The sequence below is a fragment of the Triturus cristatus genome, chromosome 9 (assembly GCF_964204655.1).
Source record: "Triturus cristatus chromosome 9, aTriCri1.1, whole genome shotgun sequence".
Classification (NCBI taxonomy): Eukaryota; Metazoa; Chordata; class Amphibia; order Caudata; family Salamandridae; genus Triturus; species Triturus cristatus.
This window is the reverse complement of record NC_140592.1, coordinates 430062889-430084246: the sequence shown is the minus strand read 5'-3', so window position 1 is coordinate 430084246 and position 21358 is coordinate 430062889. Positions and strand designations below refer to the sequence as shown.

General features: G+C 43.5%; 1 protein-coding gene across 1 annotated transcript in view; it reads left to right on the top strand.

Annotated features, from left to right (window-relative positions):
- LOC146798096 (cytochrome P450 2G1-like) overlaps positions 1–16786 on the top strand; it is a 1456444-nt gene extending 1439658 nt beyond the window's left edge. The window contains exon 10 of the mRNA XM_085625316.1: positions 16369–16786. Within this exon, the coding sequence (XP_085481442.1) occupies positions 16369–16550 (182 nt within the window). The 3' untranslated portion in view covers positions 16551–16786. The remainder of the gene's footprint in view (positions 1–16368) is intronic.
- The last annotated feature ends 4572 nt before the right edge of the window (positions 16787–21358 follow it).

Genomic DNA, 21358 nt, shown 5'->3' with positions numbered 1-21358 from the left:
AGAAAGAAATTGGGCCAGCATACAGAAAGCCTGTACCGGTCCTAGCAATTGAAGGAACAAGAATTGTACTTCTACCGCCTCTTGCCGGAAAAAAGGAGAAAATATTTGTCTCAATTGACCTAATCAAATCATACTATGTGCCCGATACTGAGTAGTAGGCCACGTGGACACCAAAGTAGCAGATGCCCTCCTACAATTCAAGAAGTTCAAACGGAACGACTCATCACGTTCGAAGAATCCATTGTACAGAATGATGGACTATGCAACAATGCTATGGAACTCATTCCTCTTGAACCTGAAGTTCAACCTCAAAATCAAACTCAATCTAATGGACAAATTACTATTCGACTAAATACAGATGTCTACGTCAACATGCCTCGACAAGAGCAAACTACAATTTAAAAAATCCTGATGCAATTCCAACAATTGATCAAACTGCTCCTGGATACTTCATAAACTTTAATACATTTTTTTTGGATCCAAGTGAACCTGAAACGATGCCAGCCCAACAATCACGAAAGTAGCAAGTTAAAGACTTTCTGAACTTTCTTAGAAAACTTACTTGGTATCACCTTGGGTAGAACTATGGGTAATTGCCAGGATACTTTTCTTTCTTTTCTGCTTAAGCTTAACCCCTTCTGTGCCCATGACGTGCTGGACACGTCATGGAGCACAGTCGCGCTGTGCCCATGACGTGTCCAGCACGTCATGAGGCATTCCCTGGGGAATCCCTCTGGTGCGGGCACCAGAGGGATTCCCTTTCATTCAAAATAGCCTCGGGAGCTGGGGAAGAGCTTCCCCAGCTCCAGACGCCCCCCCCCCCCCCCTTTCACTGTAATGACGATCGGCGCGCACGTCGCGCCGACATCAATACAGTGAAAGTGAAACTGAAATGAGCCAAGAGGCTCATTTCAGTTTCACTTTCTACGTGCTCAGGGGGCTATCTCAGCCCCCTGAGCACGTAGAAAGACGGGAGAGGTATCGTTGGAAAGGGGAGAATCTTCCCTTTCCAATGGTATCCCTCCCCAGTGGATCCCTGCTTGGGGATCACCACAGGAGGGCGATCCCCAAGCAGGGATCCACCCACTAGACACCAGGGAGGGGGGAGCGGCCCCTTGGGCAAGGGCCTTTGCTCCCCCAATTAATTTTGGCAACATTTAGTCTTTTTGCCCCCCCTGGGGGGCATATGGGCCAGTAGCCCCCAATCTGCCCCCCCGGGGGGGCAAAAAGCCCACTAGATACCAAGGATTTTTAAAAAAAATAAAAATAGGGGTGGGTGCTGCCCCCACTTACTACAGTCTTTCTGCCCCCCGGGGGGCAGATGGGGCATTGGCCCCTAATCTTCCCCTTCGGGGGGCAGAAAGCCCACCAAAAACCAGGGATTCATTTTTAGGTTGTTTTTAGGGTGGGGCGGCCCGCAACGGGCACGCCAATGCCCCCACCCACCCGCCACCATTACAGCCTTTCTGCCCCCCCGGGGGGCAGATGGGGCATTGGCCCCCAATCTGCCCCCCGGGGGGGTCAAAAAGCCCTCTAGACACCAGGGCATTAAAAAACAAACAAAAAAGGGGTGGGGTCTGCCCAAAACGGGCAGGCCCATGCCCCCACCCCACCCCCCAATTACTACAGTCTTTCTGCCCCCCCGGGGGGCAGATGAAGCATTGGCCCCTAATCTGCCCCTTCGGGGCGGCAGAAAGCCCACTATACACCAGGGATTTGTTTTCATTTTTTTTTAGGGTGGGGGCTGCCCGAAACGGGCACGTCAATGCCCACACCCACCCGCCACCATTACAGCCTTTCTGCCCCCCCTGGGGGACAGATGGGGCACTGGCCCTAATCTGCCCCTTCGGTGGGGCAGAAAGCCCACTAAACACCAGGGATTTGTTTTTAGTTTTTTTTTAGGGTGGGCGCTGCCCGAAACGGGCATGCCAATGCCCCCAACCCCCGCCCCCATCACAGCCTTTCTGCCCCCCCAGGGGACAGATGTGGCAGTAGCCCCCAATCTGCCCCCCCAGAGGGGCAGAAAGGCCACTATCCACCAGGGATTTTTTTTGTGTAATTGTTTTTAGGGTGTGGGCTGCCCGAAACGGGCACGCCAATGCCCCCACCCTCCCCCCCACAAAAATGACAGTCTTTCTGCCCCCCAGGAGGCAGATGGGAGCTGTAGCCCCCAATCTGGCCCCCCTGGGGGGTGCAGAATGCCCACTAGAAACCATGGATTATTTTGTTTTATTAGTGTAGGGGTAGGGGCTCCCCAAAATGGGCATGACAATACCTCACACCACCCCCAGAGAAATTCCAATCTTTCTGCCCCCCCCGGGAGGGCAGATGGTGGCAGTGGCCCCTGATCTGCCCCCTGGGTGGGCAGAAAGCCCACTAGGAGCCAGCGAGTACGCAGGCTTTTTTTAATGCGTGGGGGTGGGGGCTGCCCAAAATGGTCATACCAATGCCCCCACCCCCACAAAATATAGCCACAGTATTTCTGCCCCTTTAGGGGCATATCGGGATGAAACCCCCTTGCCCAATTCCCCCCCAGGGCGGCAGAAAGCCCACTGGGCTCCGAATTTTTTTTAGCAATGTGCATACCTGTGGATTTTGGGCCCTAGCGCAGTTGGCACGTAGGCAAACCTAGCAAACCTGTACATTTTTTAAAACTAGACACCACGGGGAATCCAGGATGGGGTGACTTCACTGGCTCTCACCAGGTTCTGTTACCCAGAATCCATTGCAAACCTAAACATGTGTCCAAAATAACACATTTTCCTCACATTTCTGTGGTGGGAAGTTCTGGAATCTGCGTGGGTCCACAAAATTCCACCCACCCGGCATTCCCCAAAATCTTCAGAGAAAAATGGTACCTCACTTGTGTGGGTAGGCCTAGTGCCCGCGTCAGGCAAGGGCCCAAAACCTATTGAGGAGACATCAAAATTACCTATCACAAAACAACTTGGTTTTGCAAAGGGGGTCCCATGAGTTTTCGGCCCCAGGCTTGGCGGCCATCTAGGGAAACCTACAAACCCACCCATTTCTGAAAACTAGACACCCGGGGGATTCCAGGGAGGTATGGCTTGCGTGGATCCCCCAACGTTTCCTTACCCAGAATCCCCTGCAAACCTCAAATTTAGCTGAAAAAATCACCTTTTTCACACATTTTTGTGGGGGAAAGTTGTGGCATCACCGGGCTGACACAAATTTTCTACCACCCAGCATTCCCCCGGGTCTCCTGATAAAAACGGGGCCTCACTCGTGTGGGAGGCCCAAGTACCCGCAACAGGCAAGGGCCCAAAACGAAGAGAGGCGACATGAAATTTGCCTAACTCAAAACGACCTGGTTTTGCAAGGGGGGTCACTTGGGTTTTTGCCCCGGTGTTTGGCGGCCACCTAGGGAAACCTAACAAACCCACACATTTCTGAAAACTAGACACCCGGGGGATTCCAGGGAGGTATGGCTTGCGTGGATCCCCCAACGTTTCCTTACCCAGAATCCCCTGCAAACCTCAAATTTAGCTGAAAAAATCACCTTTTTCACACATTTTTGTGGGGGAAAGTTGTGGCATCACCGGGCTGACACAAATTTTCTACCACCCAGCATTCCCCCGGGTCTCCTGATAAATACGGTGCCTCACTCGTGTGGGAGGACCAAGTACCCGTGACAGGCAAAGGCCCAAAACGTAGAGAGGCGACATGAAATTTGCCTAACTCAAAACGACCTGGTTTTGCAAGGGGGGTCACTTGGGTTTTTGGACCGGTGCTCGGCGGCCACCTAGGGAAACCTACCAAACCCACACATTTCTGAAAACTAAACACCTGGGGGATTCCAGGGAGGTTTGGCTTGCGTGGATCCCCCAACGTTTCTTCACCCAGAATGCCTTGCAAACCTCAAATTTAGCTGAAAAAATCACCTTTTTCACACATTTTCGTGTGGGAAAGTTGTGGCATCACCAGGCTGACACAAATTTCCTACCACCCAGCGTTCCCCCGGGTCTCCCGATAAAAACAGTGCCTTTCTCGTGTGGGAGACCCCTACAAGTGAGGTACAATTTTTATCAGGAAACTTAGGGTAATTCAGATTTTTAAAGGAACTGTTATTACCTATTGACTTTCGATGCATTTCTGCCTTCCAAATGAAAGACATTGTGTAAAAAAGAAGTCATTCGAAAAAATGACTGATAATTCTCATGCTAGTATGAGTATTCCCAATTTCGGAAATGTGCAAATATCTACTGTTTCTAAACTCTATATTTTGTTCCCATTTCAGAAATACATAGGTGTCTTTCATACCGATTTTTCCATGTACACATTTTTAGTAATTACTATATACCCGGTACATAATAAAAAACAATTGCAAGTTGCTGCTCAGTATTTGGCCCTGGGTTCGTCGGGTTCTTGGTGAACCTACAAGTCCTTTATATCCCCACAACCAGAAATGTCCAGCGGATGTAACGGTATATTGCTTTCAAAGAGATGTCATAATTAGAAGAAGTTACAGGTGAAAACGTTGACACAAAAGCCTTTTTTATTCAACAAATTTTCAATTTATCCTATATTTAACTGTTAGTTTCTATAAAAAAAACCTTGATGGATCTACACAAATGACCCCTTGCTGAATTCAGAATTTTGTCTACTTCTCTAAAATGTATAGCTTTCCAGGATCCATTATTGCTTTTGTACCCATTTCTACCAATAACTGGAAGGAGGTCGAAAGCACCAAAAATAGCAAAAATAGGCTATGTCCCAGAAAAATTCCAAAATTGTGTAAAATATTTTGGGTTTCTGACAAAAGTCTGGTATCCCCTAAAAGCTGGGAAAATTGTGATTTCAGCCCCATAAACCCTTTTTTGATACCACTTGCAGGGAAAAACCCAGAAGCTTTCATTTGCAGCCCGTTTTTCCCATTTTCCCCCAAAAAACTACATTTTGCTGTATTTTGGCTAATTTCTGTGACCCCTCCAGGGGAATCCACAAACCCTGAGTACCTTCAGAATCCCCATGATATTGGAAGAAAAGGACGCAAATTTGGCGTGGATACCTTATGTGGTCAAAAAGTTACAGGGGCCTCAGCGCGCACTACCCCAAATAGCCAAAAAAGGGCGTGGCACAGGAGGGGAAAAGGCCTGGCAGCGAAGGGGTTAAGTAATAGTTTTTAACATGATTATTAATGGACAATACATTCGGCAAATCTCTGTAGCCAAAAGGTGAATTTAATTTTGAAACCACATCAATCATTTCATCGAGAACAAACAGACTTCTCATCAGTGAACATTACAGCAGTTCCTATACCCTATGGTAAAGTTTGGTACAAGGTTGATTTCGATATATTTGGTCCGACCGAACTATTAAAGATTCCACATTTATTTAAAATATCATAACCTCAAGTGCATCTTCTGTTAATGGGGATTTAGAAACTGTAAATAATATGTTATCTGATCTGGAAACATTTGCTGCATTTTCTAATAGTGAAACATTGGAAACCACATCAGATTTCAAAACGATGTATTGTTATCAACATTTTGGTTATCGTTTTCTGCATAAATCTGCTAATCCTAAAAATGTACTCACATACCACCAGTGGGAACATTGCCCAACACCACCCAAAGGCAGTTTAAAAACATTTACACAAAAGTTTCCATATTTTTCAGGGTTTAACATGTCTGAACCAGACTCATATTATTAGAAGGTTGCACCAACATCAGCACAGAAAAATATGTTAACTAACACCAAACAGATCTACTCTGCATCCTTTATTGGCCAGTTATCCGAACAAGGTTTCGACTTATGGAAAGACACAATAGACTTAAAATCAGTCTGGGGTACTAGAGAATGGCAAGTTCAGGGAACAGAAGCTTTATTTAGAGCATGCCTTTTCCTTCAACAGATCATGTTTTTGAACGAGACCTTGGAGTAGCCAAGAACAAAGACTTGAACACACCTCGGCTGCCAACTCCATTGCACACCAAGGGTAACGAAACATCACAGAAAGGGATTACAATAGATGACATCATACAATACAATAGATCAGACCCCGATTGGAAGAAATGATTGATTTGGCCCACAGACACCAATAGTTGGCAGGCAAGATTCATGGGTAAAACCAAAGGGTTTAGTATCCATAGGCCAGATCCACATTATGTAAAGAGAGAACATCAAGGGGTAGTGACATCCTATTGTGTTGGGAAGTTGTGCCTTGATAGGCTAATAACCTCAACACTCACACAGGTGAAACAACACTTATCCTTACTGTCACAAGATGTAGATCTTAGGGATTTTTTACTAGGTCCCAGGAAACCACACCAGAAACTATTCATATATGCTGCATTTATGCTGCCTATAATGAAATATGAAAAATATCACAAAAAGAGGCCGCAGAGAGATTACGGGATATAGACCGTATAAATCTAAACAAATCTCTTGCAGTGGTAGACAATGGATTAACTACATTGACCTTCAGGATATATTCCTTAGGCAACATTGTATCTTCTGCAGTAGACATATTAGAACAAGATTTAGCAATATTACAACACAGGCAGTCTCAATTCCGTTCTATTGTGTTGTCAAGCTGGACGCTGCAATCTTTGAGTGCTGGCTATGTGCCTTGGCATTTTATCAACAACACGTCTCTGTTTTCTGAATACAGTCTGACAGATAAACAGATAGAAATGGCACAAAGGGGAGCAAAATATACAATGCTGAATATCGAAAAACTGGATAGATTTCCGTTCACAGTGGCAAAATCACCAACTAATCCATTGCCACATAACTCTTCCGGTCACTACTTTTCAGTTTCAGTATTGCCTTGAACAAAAGCATTGTATTTAGCAACAGGAGTATAACCCATAAACCACGTTGAGATTCGGGTAGGTACGTGAGACAAAGCAACAGTATCTCAGCTGGTGTCACTAAAGAGGACGGTTAAACATGTATGTACAATACATTACACAAAAAGAAGAAGGGAGACTCCGAGTAGATTTTTGAAATGTGCACTTGGCATCATATAATTAAGATCAAAATTAGGAGGGTACAGTTGTAACAGCACTGTAGGCAAATAATTGCGTGAACAACCCGAACTAGACTTGGTGCTAAATTGTGTACGTGACACAAAACGTGGCGACGCAAGTGACAATGTGTAATCACGAAAACAGCGCAAAGTGCTGGTGTGAGCAAGTATGTACAGTGAATATTGTGGTTCAAGACAATAATTTACAATGTTTGAGATGAATAATGACAACAATTTCTGCTGAAACACAAAAGGAGGCGCGCCATCAGTTGCGCTGAGAAGTCGACAACATTTCAATCCTATTACTCAGGATCATCTTCAGGACCGGGTTGCAAGTTTGACGGTGCTGTACATGGAGGGAATGGAGAAGGGAAGGAGGGAGGAAGGGATAGGAGTGCATAGCTGTGAGGGCTATCTGAGGGACATGCTACCTGAGCCACGTGGGAAACGTGATAGTTAACGTCCACAATGTCAGGAGGTAGACCCCAAAGTGGCGTGTGGCACATAAGTGTGAGCGCTAGTGGGTTGACTTATGAGCGATGTAGTCTTACGGTCAACGTATAACGTAGAAAATGGGGGGTAAGCCTACGCGGTAAGTTATGCGCGTGCTGGTATGCAAAGTGACTAATCAATTGGAGAATGACACAACAATGTCTCCATCAATAGATCTGGGGGAGGTATAGAAACTGTAGTGGCGGTGTGTTGCGAGTCGCATGCGGGCAGTGAGAGGTAGAAGGACAGAACTACCTGAAATGGACACGGTCCGGTGTCCGTGAATTACAGGGAGAGGAAGCCGGAGGTGTATGGTTGGAAACGTACTCTAGCTGATTACGGTGGTCCTAGGGGGAAATTGAAGAACGTGAGCGAGGAGACGAGGGCTCACAAGGGGGAAGTGAAACGCGGTGAGAGCGAGAATTACCTTAATGCGTAACTTTTGGAAAGGATGGTTAAATGTGTCAGGGTAATGCATCGGCAGCGTGTAGGGAATTCAAGTATGAGGCTCCACTGTGTCCAACAGTATGGGTACTGATGGGCGAGACCTATAAAGAGAGTTACAAGGGGTGATAACAATCGGGGTGGAAAGTAGAGCCGGGTGCTCGGCTATAATATCAATGGATCTTACCTCAGGCGGCAGAATCAATCCGGCTGGGGACGGCATTGCAGTTGGCCTGTGACCGCCTCTTTTGTGTACGGTTAGAGGAGCTTGGCAGCAGAAGCGGTAGCTGTTTAAATAAAGTTGTGGGTACTTCCGGGTGAAAAAACGTCACATGGTCATGTGAACGTCGTGGGGGGCGTGACTAAAGCGACGCTGCACGCAAAGGGGCGAGGGTGGGGAACAGGGGAAACAATATGTTTCAAGCGCTCACATGTGGCTTATCAATGACAAGCAATGCAACTAAACAAATGTAACATAATTAAACAGAGATGCATGAAGGTCATAAAATTACAATTGGAACACAGATTGCACAATTAAAATTAATTATAAAAAGGCAGGACTATAAGAATAGCCAAAGTGTACCATAAATGCAGACCTGGTGAACCATTTAGAAAAAGGTGGCAATTACTCATGTGACTCTAGTGTAGACAAGAGTCAAATAGATGGTTTGACAAGAGGGGGGCTATGTTGATAGCTGGGGTATCAGGATCGTGCAGACCTAGTGAGTTCAATTCTGTGTGACACCAGAGGTACTTGGCTGTGTTGGGCACTGTGGGGCATGTCTGGTGTAAAGATGTTACAGGGCAAAACTAGTGGGGAAGAGCATGGTGTCTTGGGGTAAAAGTAGGATAGTACGTTTCCATTCATCAATTGTGTTCAAGCAAGTGTTAACTGAGTTACAAATGGTGATCCATTTACATTCACACTTATTGGGGAGGGCTTTGATTTCACCGCCTCTGATGGGAAGTGTTGGTTGGTCTATCACCTGCCAGGTGATGTCTGTCTCGCAATGATTTTTCTCAAGGTAGTGGGAGACCAGTGGTGCAGTGAGGACTTTGCAGTGAATTCTGCTTTTGTGTTGAATTATCCTCTGTTTGACCATTTGGGTGGTCTGGCCAGTGAAAATGAGGTCGCAGGGACAGCGAATGGCGTAAATTACTTTTTGTGACCTACAGTTGGTAAGGGTATTGTGTTTGTAGGATTTGTTGTTGGTTTTGAAATCTTTAGTATTCAATGTAAGATCACAAGTGGCAGAGGCTTGACACTTGTACTGTCCAATAGCGGGGGGTAAACCCCAGGCGGCAGTGATGGTGTTCTTGCCTGTGGTGTTTGTGGGCCATGTAATGGCATGTACTAGATGTGTGGCTAGATTATATTGCCACATTGGTATGAAAAGAGAGGGGGTTCTCTGAATGTTTCAAAGGATTGTAGTAATGGCCAGTTGCGTTTGATGATCTTACTAACTTTATTGCTGCAGGGGCAGCATTTGGAGACAAATGGTATCCTGGTCATGGTTTTCTTGGGTTGGGGCGTAAGAAGATGTTCACGGTGGCAGTACCTGGCTCTTTCTCGCGCTCTTGTGACTAGACGCTTAGGATATCCCCTGTCAAGAATTTTTTAATGAGGATGTCCGATTCCCGGAAGTAATCTTTCCGCCATTTGCAGTTCCTTCGAATGCGCAAGAATTGGCCGTAAGGAAGGCAATCCCGGAGGCCTCTTAGGTGGTAGCTTGAGTACTGAAAAAGGGTGTTTCTTTCAGTTGGTTTACGGTAAAGGCAAGTCCCGATTTTGTGATCTTCTGCGTGTATAATGACATCAAAAATGGGAGGTCATTTGGTTTGGAGTCGCAGGTAAATTGGAGGTGGATTTGTGACTGGTTGAGAGTCTGTGTGGTACCTTTCCATAGTAAAGTGATATCATCGATGTAACGGCGCCAAAGACAGATATGATTGAGAAAGGGATTTTTTGGCGGTGAGTATGTGAGTCATCTCGAGGTTGTGGATGAAGAGAATAGCAAAGTTGGGGGCAAAACAAGCTCACATGGAGACACCTTTGACTTGGAGGTAGAAAGTGTTGCAGTGTAAGAAATAGTTGTTTTCTAAGGCAATGTTTACTAGGTCCATGATAAATTCAGTTGGGATCAAGGTAGGTCTTGGCCTAGTCTCAAATAATGTCTCAATGACTTTAAGTCCTTCACTGTGCGGAATGTTGGTGTATAATGATTCAATGTCCAATCCGACCATGAGATTGGTGTTACTGTCAAAGGGCCTGTCTTCAATGGTGAGGATGAGATCCATGGTGTCTCTGATGAATGTTTCTGTGGACGGGACAAATTCTTTTATGATGGCATCAATGTGTTTTCCCAAGGGATCAAGAATGGAACCACAGCCGGAAACGATGGGGCGGCCCGGTGTGTTGGTGCTGTCTTTATGGATCTTGGGAAGTACATATACAACTGGTGTGCGTGGATGTTGATTGTTCAGGAAGTTGAATTCTTTTTGAGATCTAATGTTGAGTGATCTAGCACGTCCAGTGGTCTGTTGTATTTTGGTTCTAAGGTCAGGTAAGGGATCTTTAGTAAGAGGGCGGTAGTGGTTGATGTTGGATAGTTGTCGTTTCACTTCTTGGTCATATTTGTCTGTGTTCATGACCACGATTCCTCCGCCCTTATCTGCTGGTTTGATTATTAGTTCAGATTTGTTCTTGGGGTTGATCAAGGCTTGTTTCTCAGATAAGGGTAGGTTGTAGGGGACATATTCAAATTGTGCTTGGAGGTCTGCGAGTTCACGTAGAACCAAGCATTCAAAGGCAAGTATTTCTGGAGGCATGGAGGATGACGGAGAATTGAAGGTGGATGGTGGATGGAAACGTGTTCCAGAGGGTTGGGTGGATGACGGTTTATCCGAGAAGAAATGTTTGAGCCGGATCGTCGGAAAAACAGTAGCAGATTAGACTGCAGGTCTAAGAAGTTGGTCCGTTCTGTGGGCACGAACTAAGGCCTCTGCTGAGAAGTTGGGTCTCGTCATGAGATAAGATGTGATATGATAGATTGAATATTGGTATACATTGTGGATCTAAGGCCGGTGGGGTGGGGCAGACAGAGGGGAGGAGGGTGGCCGTGTGGTCGGTTACTGTTGTGGTCCCCATTGGTAAAACCTGTTTCAAGTTTGTCTTTCTGCTGAGAATTGACGTTAGTATTGGCGGTTGGTCCATGGCCAAGGTTGAGGTTGGCCGCGGCCGCGGCCTTGTCCTAAAAAACCTTGTGGTAGTAATGGTTGTGGTCTGTTAACAGCTATGGATGTGCTGGGTCCCTCACCTCCGTCAGAATCCTCAATGGAGGTGTTAGAAGAGTCAGAGAAGGTAATCTGTTGGTTATTGCAGTATCTGCCCCAGTTGCGGGTCCTTGGGGGATGTATGGAATATTGTAGAATTTGTCACAAAGATATATATATGTTTTTTCTGTGTTGTAGAATCTTATGTCCTTCTGGATTTTAGTGATTTTTTATTGAGCTCAAACGTGTTGAAGGTGGCAATGGTTGTATTGATTTTTTCAAGGAGATTTTTCGTGTAATATATTGTACATACATGTTTAACCATCCTCTTTTGTGCCACCAGTTGAGATACTGTTGCTTTGTCTCTTGAACCAAAGCAGGCAAGCAGGCAGGCAGATATGAAAAAATGGGTAAGGAATACATTAAGGAATCATGGGAATCACCATATGGATTTTGATGCCGTAGTGGGGATCAAGAAGTGTTTCTAAGCGGTACAAACTGTGAGAACGCTTTTAGTGGATTACTCATATGTCAGGATATAATGCTGCACAGGGCTTGTAATGGTTCTGTAGCGATGTCTTTATTATGGTTTGATACTCCAAGTAGGATGAAATCCTTGCTTCTACAGAAGTCTGTGCCCTTAACCTCCACTCGAGAGACTTTTCATTTCCAGATCGCAAGGTCTTCAGCAGAGATACAGGCGCTTATTCATACGAACTGCCCTTACCATTTTGCGGAAATGGTAAATCGCATCTTCAATATGTCTGATACGAGTGGCATTGTTCACTTATTTAAGACCATAGGTTCTGGACTTATGAGCACGTTCCAGACGGAACTTGGAGTTATACCAAACTTCATTCACTCCGCATTCGGAAGCATCTTTGGAGGACTTCCGCTGATCCTGATTCTAATAGCAGGAATCCTGATCGTTATTTTCCTGCTACGCAACGGATATCCCAGTCACCAAGGAGATGGGAAAAGCATTCCTGGAGCGTAAATACCGTGACCGCATGGTACATCATCTAGGCATGCCTCGCCTGTGAGAACTAAGTGCATTTTGGTTCTTGTCATTTCGACCAGTCTGGATGGAGTGCATCTTACCTGTCCTCTGATGCCTGTTTTGCGGAGAAGAATGAATGTTAGACCTTTTTTTGACTCTCCCATCATGTGCGCAACCGGACGTGAATGCTCTACTGGACCCGATAACGGCCCATGTTCTGCAGTGTCCCCAGCGTACTCCAATGTCGATGCCGGCATTTCTTAAGCCACCGCAGGTAGTAACTGCACCTGTTGGTATGGACTCCAGCTCCTCCACTGACACCCAGGCTTTGGACGGCGCAGAGGCTGCCTCAGCACCGGCTGCGGGCGGCGTGGAACATCATCTGAGCTCAATTGACGTACTCTGCGAGGTGCTATAGGGGCCGACTACTGCGGAAGCAAGCAACAACATTTTCCATCTACCAGCCAGGACACATAAACATTTAACTCATCGTCGTGTGCTGGAAGAAATTCGCCCTTTTTTAAACAAACTCGATTTGGAACTTAAAAACAAAATTGATATTGCTTTCATTATTGGGCATACATGGCTTTCACATGCTTATAGTGGTTCGGACTTTAGAGCTATGGCTTGTAAGAATGTATTTTTTATTTTTTCGTTTTTTAGAAAGTTTTAGACATTTTAAACATTTTAGCAAAATAAATGTTTTTAAGCTTTGTGCGTACCAATATCTAGTTAGGATGGTAGCACAGTTATAGGTTACATATGTCGTCCAGTGGAAAGAGGAGTAGGTGTTATATTCCATATAGGTACCCTATATAGGCACAGGTAACATTATAACCTTTCCTCTATATCCTTCCCTACATTACATACATAACGGTTCTTGGGGACTGACCTTTTACCCAGATATGACACTGCATTCAGAACACGGGCTTTCCCTAGTTCGATTCTCATACATTATGCATGAGGCTTCTTGGAAGCACAGCAGGACGAACAGAAGGATTACCATCTCCTGTATAATATCTCTGTATAAAGTTCAGGGCCAATGTCACCCTTGAGGCCGACACAGTAACACAGCAAGGTAGGACCCCTGGGAAGGCCTATGGGTATAAATACTTCACATCTTGCTTAGGAAGATAGAGGAGACCGAGACTTCCTAGCTGACACACTGACCAGAGACGCTGAGGTTTCTTCATGCAGAAGCTCCAGCAAGCAGTGATATAACATCCCTCGTGGGGTATCCAACTCAAGACCAGGACGGGGTGCCATATTCTCTCATTCTCAGGTAATAGGGTGGACTAGATCCTAGATGGATTCTTGGCATAACACCTACACAGATGCTAGGTACATTTAGGTACATCTATTAAGGGAGACATCCTAGGAGTATGCACCTTTTATCATGTATTTTATATACTTGTATGTATTCAGGATTGTTAGAAGATGATAGAGCTATACCATCTATTTACTCTCTTAGTGCTTCTAATGATATATCTCTGCTACTGTCTAATGGTTGTTGCAGCTCATCTATTATACATTAGAATAAAAACTGTTCAATAAATTCTTATTGACAAATGCCCAGTAAGGTTATTCTGTGTATCTCTGAGACAAACTAAGTGAGCACGAGTGATTAAGTGAAAAGTAGTATATTGTTTCCAGGATCCTGGGGGATCAGGGTTGTCATGTTCTGAGGTTGCCAAGAACTATTCTCTCCCTGACAAGAGGAGATTCTAGTGGCACTGTGAGCTTGCGGATAAAGACAGGCTAACGTATCCGGTGGGGGTGCACAGAATCAGTCGGCCACCAATCGCACAGTTTCTGTAATCCAAAATGCGCAGATCCTATATTGGGTATATAGGAACAGCACAACAGTATATAGGGTCGAAACATCAATATCTTTAAAAGGGATTGCCTTTTATTCAATCAGTTGAATACAGAAATCAGTGAATACATATTGAACTGTCATTTTTATGGAACTTTGAGACATCTTGTCTGTATATATGTATCACTGTAAATGTTTCACATCACTGCACCTTTGAGCACTGCACTGCCTGCACTAATTTTGTTTATATATGACATACTCTACCTATTTTGGAGAATAAATGGAGCAAATTGTTTTTTTTGTGTCAAGAGAGAGAGTTATATTGACAGAATAACATAAAAATCTCACAGAACCGTTCCATTTGTTCTCGCTCTTTACCCTGGTTCCATAACTGGACACACAGGTGAGGTCCTGTGTATTGTTATTTGTCTGGAAAATAGCGGTATTTGCTCACATATCTGAAGTACATAACAGAAGATAAACCCTAACATATGCAAATAAACATAACACATCGAAAATATACTAGCACACAAAACAGTCAAACCAGAATGCAGTGCAACACAACAAGACCACACAATACTACAATAAAGCAGCGTAACAGCACTTTAACACAAAAATATTATAACCAATCACCACAAAAACAAAATGCAACTTAACAAAATAAGCACAAAGATGTTTGTCACATATTACCACCTCCAGTTATCTGCTTTCATAATGCAGTGCCGAAAGGTACTTGCACCAAGCACCGCCATCCTTACCACAGAGAACATGAAAGCTAGTCAGAATATTTGGTGAACGGGTCCAGGAACATTTGAAAGTATTACTTTTTTATTATCTTCATTTGTATCTCGGTCAATGTTAGCTTATAATCAAGCTGTAGCCCCTCCCCTTTCATATAATGATTGTTTACATTCTTTGAAATGGGCAGTCACTGATGCCAAACCTTTCACAATACAACGTTCAAGGTCAAGGGAAACAAAGACAGCACTGGGTGACAGGGGGCTCAAAGTCAGTGTTTTAAATGGCAGTGCCAGCATTTTGACATGGATGCCCCTTATGCAAAGAATGATGTCCAGTTTGCCAATAGCATCAGTTTGCCAAGGGTGTCTAATATGTTAATAATCATCCCCAATGTGGCAGCACCATCATTTTCCCAATGCTACCGTTAATGCCAAGAATTACCTCCAGTATGCCCCTGCCAGTATTTTGACATTGGCACCCCTACATGACTAGAAATACTAGCAGAGGTGCCAGGGGCATTGGCAGACTTAAAGAGTAGAATTCTCAAAAACACACTCTCCCTTAGACTGACACTCATTTGCACTCACACACCCTCACTCTCTCTCATACTTCCATCGCTCCCACACTCATTCACGTGCACTTACTCTCACTGCCTCACTCACAATCACATACATTCACTGTTAAACTCATTCTTGCAGTCTCAAGCTCCCTCTCTCATTCACACTGTTGCACTTATTCTCACCCGTGATTCACTCATTCTCAGTCACAGTTACACCTACTACTACTCACTTACTCCTCCATCACGCACTCTCTTTCGTCCTCACACAAACACACACACACACACACAGATAAACACACACAAACACACGTTCTTCCTCACCTGCATGGAAGTACACATTTGACACATTATTTTTCACTTACCTTAAGCAGTTGGTGCTGGCCAGACACTAGGAGCAGGCATGCAACCCCCTCCTACCTTCAGCACTAATGCAGGAATCTGGAAATTGGAAACCAGGCAGTAATGAGCAGGTTCCAGCCTTCATATTCTTGCTTTTTCACCTCATCATCTCCAAATTCATCACAGTATTGGGTCTGTTCTGTGAGACGCCAGACCCCTTGCCACTCTGTGACAAGATGGGAGAGGATGGGGGCACTGCAGGGCTTATGACTAAAGTCCACAGAGTTATCGGTAGGGGTTATGGTGCACCGTGTCACAAATAGGGTGGTTCTGAGTGTGTGTCTGATTTCTGACACAAGACTTTTTTAGCCCTGGAAAATCTGTCTATGACTAGCATAGGTGCCTCTAATCACTTGTACCAGCCATCAGACACATTAATTGCCTCAGGCAGGCTGCTTTCAGTCCAAAGATCAGAATATTTCTTAGAGCAGGCATGCCAAAACTATAGGGATCTCAGAGCCAGACCAGCCGTTCAGAAAAACCTGCATATGGAAATACTGTGGAATAGGTGGCCCCAGTATGGCAACAGGACTACCAAAAATCATTATAAAGCATGAACAGCTCATTGGTCCATTTTTTAGAGGAAACAGATTCTTTAGTTGATAAATCAACATTATAATTGACTATTCTTTTCTACTGTGTTTTTTTAGGTAAACGGATTTGCATTGCAGAGGGATTGGCACGCATGGAACTGTTTCTTCTCCTCACTACCCTTCTGCAGAACTTGGACATCAAGCCTGTTGTTAACAAGGAAGAACTTGACATCGCACCAGTAACAAGTGGCTTCGGAAATTTCCCGCAGGCATACCAGCTCTACGTCACCCCACGTTAAAAATGGATGCAGGGCAGTGGAGCACCAAAAAGTGCCCACTTTTAGCCCCACAGCGCAGTCATTCATGATATGTTCATCTTAGGTACACTGCACGCATTAATTTTCTTATTCTGCTGAGCGCCAAAGCTGTATTTTACTGAATCTCCATTTCACGAAAGCTGAATTGAAATATCCTGTTTTGGGGAATGTCTGTTTTTATACTTTTGAAGAAGGGTCAATAAATCTAAATTACCTTTCGTAAAATATAACTTATTGACCCAATCAGTGCACTGAATTTTTGCACCACTTTTCATCATGCGCAAAGCTCTTAAGATTTCCAGGTTCCCCACTGAAGTATTTCATTCAGTCCCTGGTTTTTCATTGCATTATAGGATTTTTAGTCCAAATTTGAAAAACTTGGATCAATGAGTTTGGCATGGTCCGTGGAAGAGCGTTGCATGCACGGTGTCCTTGAAATGCTTCTCTCTGAGATTCCATCTCTACACTGAACACTCTTTAAACGTTATCAAACTAAATTTATTTTAAACTTTCTCTCACTTTTTATCTCATTTCTTCATTCTACTTGGCAACGGTAACCAGCTAAAAGTACCAAGAGCAAAACTGCCTTTCCTTGTGGCACTATAATCTATCTATTAGCTTACACCAGTGGTAAACTTCTCATCTTTTCAGGTCCTTTAAGACCTCCATCCTGATGAACCACCCAATAATGTCGAATTTGAGGGTTGAAACGCACCTTATTGGCTTAAATGTGAGGAGGACATCAACCAACCTACGGTCAATACCGCTGAAGGGCCAAAAACAGAATATACATTCGAAAAGGTGACTGATTACCTTTCCCGAGTCACCTTGGAGGACCCTCAAACCTAATAACATTGACTACAACTAAAGTCAAGCTTGTTGAACAAGATTTATTACTGCCTCTCGACCTACTGTTAAAAGCATATATTTTTCTAGTACTGAGTGTACCCAGTCTACGTGTATGCCTATGAGAGACTGATTATGGATTTCTTTACATATATACATGTGTACTTAGGCAATTTTACAAACCTTTTGCAAACCTTTCTCATTAAGTTATAATGTGAACAGAGGTGTCTTCACTCCTAGGTGAGAAGAACAGTGTGTTAGACTGACACAGACCTGAAATCTAACACAATTAAAACATACGCATTAAGCCTGTATGAAATGTACATTATGGCACCAGATGTAAAATTCCAGAACTTCGTGTTGCATGAAATGCCTCGTAATTCTGTATTATGGAATTACAGGAAATGTTTGCCAGTAGAAGGTATGTCCGCGTGTGAAAAAGTCACCAAAGCGCATTTTATTCTAAAAGTGCCATTTTTTTAATTGTCTCGAATTTGTGTGGAAAAGGACATAGTTTTACTCTCTCTGGTGGCCATACGACTAATCTCTGTATCCCGAGCGAGGTCTTCTTTTCTGTTGATAGCTCCAGGCCGAATCTTTCTGGACTATCATAAACATTTGTCATGACTAGCTAATGATTTATAGGTACTAGCTGCATAAACAGATTTCTTGGTTGTATCAATAATTATTCTTTTGATCTTTGCGCCTGATATGATATATTGCTTAATATCTTCTGTGAGCAGGCAATTAGAGATGCGCTATTAGGTCTAAATTTCGATCTATTTTGCAAGATATAACATGAAAAAGGCACAGCTTGCAGCAGCTAAAATATAGTGCTTTTAGTTTTACGGGAGAGCTTAGGGGGGAATTAGGTGGCAAAATAGAGTACGTGGGGGATGTAGAGGCATTGATTACAGAAAGGGGAGCTTTTGAAGTATATTAAATCAGTTAAAAATCGTACTGCATTACAGAATGAGCGTGTGTATATTAAAGTGTGCCATTCTATGTAAAATGATTAAGAACGAGCTATCTTGTTAAAAATTTGTTTTTTTATTATTATGTAAAGAGAATATACAGAGACATACCTCGATTTAATAGGATTTTTTTAGTTTTGTCAACAGTGTTACATCGTCACTCCAATGAAGATGCAAACTAATGGACACATGGAATTAAATAACTAGTGGTCGCATAGACTAAAATGGCAGATGGCCTGATGGCCCAATGGCGCAAGAAGTTCATAAATACAAGTTTCAGGATGAATAATTGGGACATGGACAGAAGTGGGGCATGCTGGGCTAGGAGATGAATAAGAGGATAGCTCAAAGTGACTAACAAGAATTTGAGGCAATGTAGCAAATTGGCACATGGCGTACCGTGGGCCGTGCTATGTAACTTTGCTAAACTAACCATTCATGGGGCAAAAGGGCCAATCGTACATGAGGCAGAGTAGCCAAGAGATCATTTCATAGTGAGACGTTAGCGAAAATGGATTCTGTGACATTTGAGGCACTTCAATGATGAATTCCGTAAAGGGGAATAATGCTCTCACTGACTAACACATTCATAGAGAGGACTGAACATGTGCCTCCAGGACGCCCCGCTAACCTTATAGTTTCTTGATCTGCATGACTCAATAGCCCCCAATCATTACACTCATAAAATAATACCCCCAGTGTTATTACAGATGACTCTGAGTAGATCCACTAATAAACATTCCTACTGGATGTTTCATACCAAATTGTCATACCACCAACAGAGTACTAAACTAGGGATTAGCAATATCACTCAGTGACCGGCGTGAAAATGTTCATCCAGAGATCCTGTGGCTATTTGTACTCCAGAGAATCTAGAGTAGAAATACTGGTGTCCTTACAACATGCATTACCTGCAGTTTGCATATAGATAATTTAATTTTTTTTGTTTATATTGGGAGCAAAGTGGACAAGATGCTGTAATGTCAATGTGTATTGCATAGGCAGACTTAAGGAATTCTGGGCGAAAGAGACAGTTGACGCTTACAGCAGCACGTCATGTAGGATATACTGTCCTTTAAGATTTCCTATTCAGGCCTACTGACTCTGAGAATCACAAAGTAGTACTTAATAAAACAAGCATTTGCAATGCAATCGGTCGTGCCTTTGGGACCTTAAAAGTGTTTAGCCATGCGTTATATTATCCCACATTACTGCAATGGACTGTGTGGCAGTGATTATAAGTGTGGCAGTAGATTTGGCACTTGTTTAATCAACTTCATTCTCTCAATCAACACAGCACCTAACACCGCTTAGAAGGCACAGAGTGCCACTCAAACAACACTCCATAAGTGGAGAAAACCTCAAACCACAGCATTAAAACCTACGGAAAAGCTACAAATCAATACCCAGTTTAAGCAGTGCAACAAAACATTAGAAGCAGCAACTTCTTATTCTCATATATCCAATCGCTCCAGACAGAGCATTATAGAGGCAAGTTCATTAATCACAATAATAAAATGTATTTCAACATTCTTTAACACAGCCAGCCAGTGCCTACAATAGGGAAAACATTTTAGACTCATAATATCTGTTCCACCCAAACTCAGAACTAAAGCCACATAGGTGGCGAGACAATGCCCCCAACTGCACAACCCCACTACTCACAGAAATAATACTTGTAGATTCAAAAATACGCATTAAGAGCACGGACGTTTATCCTCATACCCACAGGACTAAATCCGTAAATGCAGCATGGTTTGAAGTGACAACAGACGCAAACATACACTGTAAGAGTGACTCCAGTCAGATTAATAAACACATTGTCCCAAAAACTCAGACTGATATGAAGACACATCACTGGCACAAGTGAGTATACAAATGCTGAAAATATGATATTATCTAATCTAACTAATAAAGTAATATTCCAGACATCCACCCAGACACAGCTGTATAACAGTCATTCACTAAAGGCACTATTTGGTTGAGAAAATATGTGAATTGAGAGATTCACTTTTCTTTAGGGTCACACAAAATGCAGTGACTACCAATCATTGGTCCTGCTACGAAATTAACATCCATACGCAGAGTACACATTTGTTTTGTCCCTTTGTGCCCCGTTTAGATCGCTTGTGACCAAAATCATGACTAGCCAGTTGTATGTTAAGGCCAATACCCTTACTATAGACTTTTTCAAGCATATTGCATCACATGTAACATTTGCTTGCTTGAAAACATATCTGCATCATAACCCAAGCAGCCTAAAAAGCAGAAGACGTTAAAGGGTGACGTTTTGTTTCTAAATAAACGATACAGTGAAGAAACGCTCATTGTTCACAACCCACACATGGGGAGTATTGAAAACACATTGATAACAATTACCCAACAATTCGAGGAAAGTTTAAAAATACATTCTGACAAGCTTTACAATCAAGTCGTTTTATCAAACTACTGTACTTCGATAAAATACCAATTTTACAAGTCTTGTAAAGTTAAAGTGGAAGAGATTGTTTCAGGAACACTAAAACTGTCCTCTCACAAAAGTCAACCACTCATTTGATTCTGGCCTCTCAAAGGGTAGGAAAAATGTTTCAACAAACTAAAAAACTCCTAACTCCTCCTCATGAATCCACGGCAGGCCCTGCAGCTGCACAGAACCACCACACTGTATGGAATCTGAGCACTTTTAATTGCTGCCATTTTAATGACGATCAATAATACCCCAGCTATGTTTTAATCATTGCTCCTCAACACATTTTGACAACATGAATTTAGGTACACTGGCACTTAATGTTCGCAAGTCCATTTTCTCACAATCCAAGCAATGAAAAGGGACAGACATCCTTCCTAATCTCTGCCCTTATCTACTATCGATTCGATTCGAAAAAACTTTATTTCGGCCACAAGGGCCATAAAAGCAACAATACATTTCATCAATTATCATGTCAGAAAGCAGAACACATTTAAACCACC